Below are 9,760 nucleotides of genomic sequence, written 5' to 3' on the forward strand. Positions count from 1 at the left end.
CTCTCAACACAATCCCCAAAGGAAGGGAAACCGGAAACAGTTCTGAAGTTTTTGGATGAGGGGAGGGAGTGACCCTCCCCGGCCGTATTTATTAAAATATGAAACAAAATTAAAAACATAAATCAACAGTTTCATATGAATGTACAATTTCAATACCACAGTGCGATGTTTGGCTAACCTTAACAGATTCTCTAATACAGAGGTTCTCCTAGCCGAACTCACATCCTACAAAACATTTACTTGAAATTTTGAAATTGTACATCCTAACGTTTAAGGGCCAACGGCAAGGTCGTAACCGGTGTCAAGATCCCTAAACCAGAACTACCCCCCCCCACTTGTGAGGGGCGACAGCACAGAGGCGTACCTCAAGTGCAACTACCAATTTCCCTTGACTTGACGGGGGCCCAACTAAAATCGACGCCACTTAAAGGTCGTTCGAGAACTCGTGTGAGGTATCTAGAAGGTAGCGTAGACCCCCCCCCAAACCCCACACAACTTACCACATCTGCCGTCGCAGACGTCCTGGCCCCGGGAAATTCCACAGGAGGGGACTGTAACCCCTCCTATCCAGGAAGGGGCCTTGACCGCCTTTCCTTTTCTTTCGGCGACCCATCCTTAGAAGGGACCGCCTCCCCGTTGAGGGGCCAATGGCCACCTCCCCCGAGCGCTCCCATCCGTGTTGGGTGACGCCCATTCATAGGGATCTTCCAATTAGTGCTCACCGATCATGACCTTACCGCCACAGGCCGGATAGTTGACCGGCTATCCGGACCCCCCACAAAAATCCTACCTAGAGGTCATGTTATAATGTTTTTAGCCATGCTAAGAAGTCTCCTATGAGTAACTCATTCCCCACCCGAGACAAATGCACACCATCCCCTGAATGCATACTGTCATCATGAATACACCCATGCGAAATAGAATGCAATGTCTTCGAACGGAACAACCTATTCACTTTGTTATTAAGCTTTCTAACAGAATGATTCAAGGCGGGAACAGAAATAGCCCCTCGCCACACTTTTCGTGGGATCATATGAGACCACGCAATCGTGCACCCTGGAACTCTCCTTGCTAACCAACTTACGGTGGAAAGCATCGCCTCAAGGAGAAGTCGTCTACCAGTGGTGACCAAATCATTGCCCCCAAGATGTACTATGACTACAGACGGCGGTGACCTCATCCGCCCTAACAATCCCTCGAAAAATGATTGAAACTGGTCAATACAGAGACCGCCTCTTCCGTAGAAGGACACCCTGTACCCGTATTCCCCAGCTACGTGAATCATGTCACCTGCTTTGAATACGTCCGCGGCACGCCTCACGTATGAGTGGCCCACGACCCACACCTCCTTTTTCACAGCCGGTGATGTCTGACCGCTGGCCCGGTGTTGGGTCGACTGCATAGTCCGCCCCGCCTCGCAGGCTTGCGAAACTGAAAACCAAACAAAACAAGAAGCGTGAGTACAACGTTACGGCTTCACAACATGTGCAACCGCACATACCTTTTATAACAATTGGAGGACCAACGCCCCACCTGTTTAACCTGTTCCACATTCAGACCCCTGGCTGTAGCTTCTGTAGCAGCCCCTATCCGGAAGGAATGGGTCCCAAACTCGCCCGGGTTCAAGCCCGCAGCGGCAATCGACATCGCAAGCACCCGCTGAAACTGAAACCTTGTAAGTGGGGTGGCGTCAGCGTGTCTCAACAAAGTCCCCCCCCATGATGCCACCCTTCGTGCTAGGTAATCTTCTAAACACTTTACCGGACACATGGAGGACCCGGGAATCCTGCGTATGATTATGCAGTCACCCATCCCACTTTGATCGGTCTTGGACCTGACAAATGAGACAGTCATTGTCTCCCCTCTGATCTGAACGTGCTCTTGGCACAAACCCCCTGTCACATCCTGCTTGTTCCTTGCCACTAGTTCGCTTACACGCATTGCCCCATGAAATGCCAGCGTAAAAGCGGCTTGGAATAACACTGCCTCAAACTGAGATGAACATGTAGCAGGGAGTGTGGATAACAACTGGGCTAACCTATCCAAACCTATCGGGCGCCTATCATCTACTCTGCGACCCTCAAGGCGTTGCCACCCACGTAGCGCTTTTTGTACAACGAAAGACGCTGTCGGGTCTTGGATCCCATGAGCCCTAGCGACAAAGGAAATGGCTGCCCGATGCCTATGGGCCGTGGCAACCGATTTCCCTGCCAGATGTAAAGACATCAGAAAGTTTACCACCCATTCCTCCTGGCCCCAAAGCTCCTCCCTAGCAGTCCCCAAAAAGGCTAAATAGGATCGGAACGCCCCTTCATATGCCTTCCTCGTCCTGGGTGCTAAACTCTCTCCCACGAGGTTACGAAGTTCGGGGCACCGAGAGACCAAAGAGCTTCGGGAAAGGGTGCCGGCTCCGGGTCCGCTGTGGGAAGACAACCCCAGAAAGCCTGCATACGAAAACGAGACAGTGCATCAGCTGCCTGGTTCATTACCCCTGGGACATGTCTTGCTCTGAATAACACATTCAATTGCATACACAATAAGACAATTTCCTTGAGCAGTCTCAAAATCCATTTGCATCGTGCTGCCTGGCTATTGATACACTCGACCACGGTCATATTGTCAGACCAGAATACCACAGAGTGATCTTTGAACCCTTCGGGCCAAGTTCTCAGGGCCACTAAAATAGGAAAAAGTTCCAGGAAAGCAATGTTACTTGTCAATCCACTGTCATGCCACCATGTCGGCCACTTTTGTGCAGACCATCTTGTGCCGAAAATAGCACCAAAACCTATGCTCCCCGCCGAATCCGTCCACAGTCCCAGCTCCCCAGAGGACACGGCTGGTTTGTTCCAGACCACTCGACCATTGAAGTCCGCCAGAAATGCCAACCAAATGCGCATGTCCTGGCGGACCTCGGCCGAGAGCCTTGTGCGATGGTGGCCCTCCTTCAGGCCAACCATGGCTTGAGCAATCGAACGAGAAAAGGGGCGGGCCATCGGCATAACCCTCAGGGCAAAATTCAACTGGCCAACCAGCTGCTGTAACTGATGCAGCTTGACCTTCGATCCATTTATACACATTTGCAGGGATGTCCTGAACCTGAACACCTTTTCAGCTGGTAAACGAAAACAACCCTCTTCGGAGTCTAACTCGATCCCCAAAAACTCGAGGCAAGTAGAAGGCCCCACAGTCTTACCTGGTGCCAAGGGCACACCAAACTGATTCATTAAATCACAAAATTGAGCCAAAGCCTGCCCACATTCCGGATCCCCAGCTGATCCCAGGAACAAAAAATCATCAAGGTAATGAATCACATGTTGGAAACCCGTCTTCCTTGTGAAGACCCATTGTAGAAAAGTACTGAATTTCTCGAAATAGGCACAAGATATAGAGCACCCCATCGGCATACACCTATCCATGTAATAATGACCCTGAAACATGAAACCTAGGAGCCGCTGATCGGCTGGGTGTACCGGGAGCAACCGGAACGCTGACTCGATATCAGATTTTGCCATCAGCGCACCGGGCCCCAGGCGATTCAAGATGGCTACGGCCTCATCGAAGGATGCATACCGCACCGAACACACTTCCGGGTCTATCGCTTCGTTCACGGAAAGACCACGTGGGGCTGATAAATTATGTATCAGCCGAAACTCACCTGGGTCCTTCTTCGGGACCACACCCAGAGGGGAACAAACAAAATTAAGAGCTGGGGGCACACTAAACGGACCGGCGACTCGACCCCGAGTAACCTCCTTCCGGATTTTTTCTTGTACCACGGTCGTATGCCGCAAGACCGATAGCTGATTTTTACACGTCCCTACACCTTGAAAGTCCCCCACTGGGATGCGGAAACCATAAGAGAACCCGTTCCGCAACACCCCAGCAGAAGTACGATCCGGGTATTCACTGAGCCAGGGAATCATTGCCAAGGTATCAATCGGGGTAGGTAAGGGCGCCCCTCGGCCTATGTTAGACCTGTTTAGCGCCTCCCCTGCCTCCGTCATCACCCGTTTTGGCTCTGCATCTGGACTCAGGATGGGATGATTGCCCACACCCACTACATTCGTGTCTAAATTTGCACGATCCCTGGGGCCTAGTACATTTCCCCCTGTTGAAATTCCAACAAACCCCCTTTTTACCTGTACTGCCGGCAGGCCTCGAGAGATTGTCGGTGCCCGCACCTGATCGAAAGGGCGCCCCCGCATACTGGCGGGAAGATTCGCCAACATTACTCCCTACTAATGGAACTTTTAGCATACCAGTCTCCTTCATTTTGGACCATGACACAGAATCATAACAATCCCAAGTTAAGTTTTTATCATGTTCCTTAGCCTTTCTAAACAAATTGTCATAGCAAAACCAATGATTACCCTCATGTGATACCGAGTACCCCATGATTCGTGACTGATAAATCGGCAATTCGTGTAGCAAATCCGGCCTTCGTTCCCCCAAGATCGATGTAAAGACCCCCCACGCCTTGCCCCAATTGCCAATGTTCTCATTAACTTTAAAGGCGGCCATTTTTGCGCGCCAAACACTCGGGTGCATGAGATCCTTCTGGCCCTTAACATGCTCCATCTCGTAATGATCAGTGAGCAACGAGAAGATGTTGATATATTCCCCTGCCCATATCTTCTCCTTTATAGCCAAAGGAACATGCTGACCCACCCTCTCCCTACGGGAAGGTGCTGACTCATCCCTCACAATCGGCAATGGCCGCTTACCTGAACCGGACGGTGTATCTGCGACTGAACCTGTCCCCTGTGGCTTCTCTACTGCCGCAGCCGGCGTGGACGCCTTCGCTGCTTCCCTTGTTTCACGCAGTTGCTTCATCAGCCCCTGCGCGTCGACAGCCGTGGCGCCCTCATTATCCTTACCCAACCACGCTGCTAATTGTGCTGCCAGCTCGGGCGGCATATCGTCCCCGGACACGGGGGTGACCACAACGGGAATCGGATTCCCCCCCTCCGGCACGGGGGTGGGTGCCTCTAGCGGGGTACTGGGACCCGGGATGTCTTCCCCAGCTTTTCCTCTCCTGGGCCTCTTGCTTTTCCCTCCCGGGGCAGCTCCCGCCAAAGGACGTTTCGGTCTCCCTTCCTCATTTTCGTCCATTCGCCTCTTTAACTCGGTCATCTCTTTCATGAGAACGCGCAGCATCTGGTCAGTAGTCATGCGCTTTCCCGCCTTCTTCGGCATTCTCCAACAGAGTATCTGGAAAACAAACAAGAACGATTAAAACGCTCAAAATTGCCTCTTCGTTCCGTCTCGAGCTCACGTGCAGCGAGGAGGTGCAGCTTCAGAGCACAGGAACAAGAGGATGCCTTCCGGTCTTGCGTCTCCTTTTATCCGTCTTCAGGGCGGGCGGAAACCCGCCCCTGCCTGCCCCAAGGGCGTGGCCAGCTGCGTCAGTGCCTAGGCCAGCCCACTCTAGGGCGGGAAAAAGGCGCGCCCCGGCTACGCCGCTTCGGGCATACCAGCCGAGACTCGCCTCCCGCCCAAGATGGCTTCCCGGGGGGATCGAGGTACTCTGCCATAAGTTCGGGGGGACCGAGTGGTCGCCCCTTTCCATTCTTAATCTAGAAGACGATGAGTTGATATTTCGCGTGGGCGCCTTTCTGAAAACTGCCATCTGTGCGTAATATGATGAACACTGTATAAACTGTATTTGTATTGTCCTGCATCGTTTTGGATTTTATACTGCACTATATGATTATTATGAATGTGTGTGCCTTTTATGTATTATTGTATATGTTTGTCCTTTTATGGATATGTTTTATCTGAAGAAAGTATTTGAAATTAAATTCAATTGAAACTAACACTACCACTAGCCATGTTGCTAATGCAGTTTCTCATTGTGAAACTGTTGTATGGCTAACACAAACAACATTGCAAGCCTCAACCTAATGCTAGCATTAACAAGGACCTTAACACTAGCCTAACCCCAAACTACCCATAATAGTGCCACACAAAAACCAATCATCACCCTATTGTCCCTACTTTGAACTAACACTAACTATCATGAACCCTGATACTAACCCGATTCTTCAACTTGAATTAACCCTATTGATAGCACAAAGAATAACCAAATCCCCACCGTAACTATGGGACTAACCCTAATGCCAACACCAACAAGAACTCAGCACTCACCATAAAACTACTATGAACCCTGATGCTGGCTCTTTGACTAATCTTTGACAAACACTAGTGCTAACACTAGCAATAACTCAAACTTGGCACTATCGCCCTACCTGAACTGCTAATCTCAAACTATTTAGGGGTTAGCGTAACTCACATAATTCTGTGTACTGTAATCACGCGAAATTGCCTATGAATTCCGCATTTTGAAGCTAAGAAATAGCGTTAAATGCAACAGAACATGAATAGTGATTGCATGCAGTTACTTGCACTCGCTAAATGTTCTCTGGGGTTGGACTTTCCCCACATACAAAATGTACACAGGGATGCACTTTGCGCTAAGAAACAGCGCTAAATGTAGCAAAACACGAATAGCGAGCACCCACTCTTGCTCTCTAAATGTGCTCTTGCAGTAGGATTTTTTTTCCCAAATTACTTTTAAATAAACGAGCAGGAGTAATTGCATAAGTGCTGGTAATTCCACATCAAAAAGTAATGTAGAATTACTGAAAGTCCTCTGATACTCCAGCATAATCGAAATTCTGCTCATGCCTAGAACTAACCCTAAGTATTAGATTAACTGTAAATTCACCACAAAAGCCCGGGCATAGAGAGCCAAACTTGTTAAATGAGGATCAGCCTGAGTCAGAGCCTATGTCTAACCTGAGGTCAGTGCAAGTGCAGTCCAGTTAATGATTGCACCCAGAACCCATTCTCAATGAATGCCATACATTATAGATTTGATGCAAAGACCAACAGATGATGATCCCTGTCTCTCTTCGTGTCTTTACAGGTGAAGCAGGACTGGAAGTACGTGGCCATGGTCATCGACAGGATCTTCCTATGGATGTTCATCATCGTCTGCCTGCTCGGCACAGTGGGACTCTTCCTCCCACCCTGGCTGGCCGGGATGATCTAATGACTCTGTAAGACACTCATGGATTCCCACCTACCCAACGGAAGAGAGGGCGGGAGGTGGGATTGGGGGTTATGGATAAAATATCTTCTCGAGGGATTAGCTGTGCATGTACGTTCTGGAGAAGACTCTGAGGTGGCCACCGATGGAAAAGCGTTGTTAGTTAAAACTTCCTCATCGTGGAGGAAATCTATATTAAAGTATTCCATACACAGCATGGCTGGGAATATTAATATTTATTTTTAAAAGGGTGGGTGGGGTGTGGGGGACAGACATGGTACAGAAAAATAAAAAGCTGGAATCTTCCCTTAGCACCATATATCCACCATGCTGGAATGTGTCCCTATATACTTTAAATAACCAATGCTCCATGGGTTATTATCAGGCACCAAATTATCTTTCAAAGACAAAACTCCTATATTTGGAAAAATATAGGTGTGGAATTTGGAAAACTAGACTTCGCTCAGGTATTAAAATGCAGAGCAGTGAGTTTATAAGACAAGTTTTTTTATAGCTGATATGTATTTTTCAAATAACTCATTGTGATGGGCACAGGTTTGCACTTTAGTGGTGAGTAATTACTCCTGTCATGTTTCTTTTTAATATTATGCTCTTTTGAATTGCAGACTGGGATTGGCATTCAAAGATAGTCGTCACACACTGTAAAGCTGGGTTTGAACTATCCAGATATACATTTGTGCTGGTGGATGCAGGCAGTGGTTTAGCAAAAGCCCCCGGAGCCCCCTTGGTGCAGGGGCCCCGAGCTCCAGGTGCCCCCCTCCAGCACTGTGCACGGGCAGGCTCAAGAGCTCCTGACTGGGTCCAAAGCTTAGGGGGCCTCCTGCATTCACTCTGCAGGGGGCCACCCTGAAGTTTTGTTACACCACTGGATGCAGGTGCTAGGCACCAACACCCATTGTGGGGAACAAGGACTCATTTTTCATCATCCAACTTTGACCCACAGCGAGAGAGAGAGGTAGTAATAGAAGAAAGAAGGAGGAGACATTTTTTAAAATGGACAAAGAAGGTGAAAATAGGGATCAAAAAGAACTAGCAAGAGTGAAATAGGATGGATGTATAGGGTGGTGTAGGAAGAGGTATGACCCAGTGTTTGGCAATGCTAATAGCGGCCTCCCAAGTAAAAGAAAGCTTGGACTTTTAATTGAGCACTTTTGTTTTACTCTTTGAGAATTGAAAATATCGTAAAATGATCATGATGTAGGGCATTCCACCAAACATTCCTCTAGCACCCTAGGTTCCCGTTTTCTTTGCTTTTAATAGGGCCTATATTATCTTTGGTAAGGCATTGAAATAGTGGCAGACTTCACAATTTATGAATCGACGCCCCACCTAACCCAGTGTCAAATACTGCAAGAACTTGTCGCTCAACAAGACATCACTGCTGACCTCCATTTATGAGATACAACACCTTGGCAATCATCTATGATGTCACAAGTGGAGGAACCACTGGCATTCAACTAGAGGAGATAGCCACACCCTCCATTTTGCTTTTACAAGCATGTTCTAATTTTTTTCCAAAACCATCCGCTTGTTTTATATTGTAATGTGGGCCTGGTCATCTTTCTATTGCCCTTGCTTTGAACTTACCTTATTTCCAGAGTAACCTTTCATGATCTTGAACACATTTGATGTTTCTACTAGCAACAGTCTTGTTCTCTCAATGGCTCTCACCTTTGTATACTTCTTACAAAATGTCAATGTTTCCATTTTCAAATTAGCAGAACTGAAGCCCACCTGTGCCAAGTCTTTGGTGTTGGCTCTGCCCACATGTGAAGTTTGTGTTCTGGGACAGTAGAGCTTGACAAGCAAATCTGTAACTATTTTGGATGCAAGCGGCTGCCATCAATCCAAACAATTATTTGTATCTCATGGTCTGATATTTATTTATTTTAGCACTGGACTGTGTTGCAAAGCAAAACTGTTTTTTCACCAGCAGTGTGAACCTTTTCAAATTACAAATAAAACTGTTTTTCAGCATTCTCTCTTGCCTTTTCTTTTCAAAGTGAGCTCTCATTCATAAGATGGGGGAGACCCAAATGTGAGAGTAAGGTTGAGCTATAATACTGCAAGAGTTTGTATGGATTTGTTGTTTGAGTCTGCAATCAACAGTACTGCGTGTGTGAGTTTGTAAGATTGTGAGTGTATGATCAACAGAATTGCAAAAGTGTGTATAAGTTTGTAAGATTGTGAGCGTATGATCCACAGTATTGGGAAAGTGTGTTTGAATTTGTAAGATTGTGATCATACGTTTGACAGTGCTGCAAGAGTGTGTTTGCGTTTGTAAACTTGTGCACATACAATCAACAGTGATGTGAGAATGTGTATGAGTTTGCAAGATTGTGGTTTTACGATCAACCGTACTGCAAGAGTGAGTTTGAGTTTGTAAATTCATGGGCATGTGATAGACAGTACTGCAAGAGTGTGTTTGTGCTCGTTAGATTGTGGCCGTATGATTGACAGTACTGTTAGAGTGTGTTGAGCGTCTGCGATTGTGAGTGTATAATGAACAGTACTGCAAGAGTGTGCTTGAACTTGTAAGATTGTGAGTGTACAATCAAGATTACTGCAAGAATGGGTTTACGTTTGTAAGAGGGCAATTGGCCATACTCTGAAGGTGTAAGAGTTTATAAGATTGTGAATGCACGATCAACAGTACGGCAAGAGTGTGTTTGAGGTTGTTAGATT

The 9,760-nt window shown here is 47.6% G+C and overlaps 1 protein-coding gene across 1 annotated transcript in view; it reads left to right on the top strand.

Moving 5' to 3' along the window:
- CHRNA4 (cholinergic receptor nicotinic alpha 4 subunit) overlaps positions 1–9,055 on the top strand; it is a 217,445-nt gene extending 208,390 nt beyond the window's left edge. Inside the window, exon 6 of the mRNA XM_086932815.1 lies at positions 6,932–9,055. Within this exon, the coding sequence (XP_086788941.1) occupies positions 6,932–7,057 (126 nt within the window). The 3' untranslated portion in view covers positions 7,058–9,055. The remainder of the gene's footprint in view (positions 1–6,931) is intronic.
- Positions 9,056–9,760: the final 705 nt, after the last annotated feature.

The sequence above is a fragment of the Lissotriton vulgaris genome, chromosome 7 (genome assembly GCF_964263255.1).
Source record: "Lissotriton vulgaris chromosome 7, aLisVul1.2, whole genome shotgun sequence".
In the NCBI taxonomy this organism is placed as follows: domain Eukaryota; kingdom Metazoa; phylum Chordata; class Amphibia; order Caudata; family Salamandridae; genus Lissotriton; species Lissotriton vulgaris.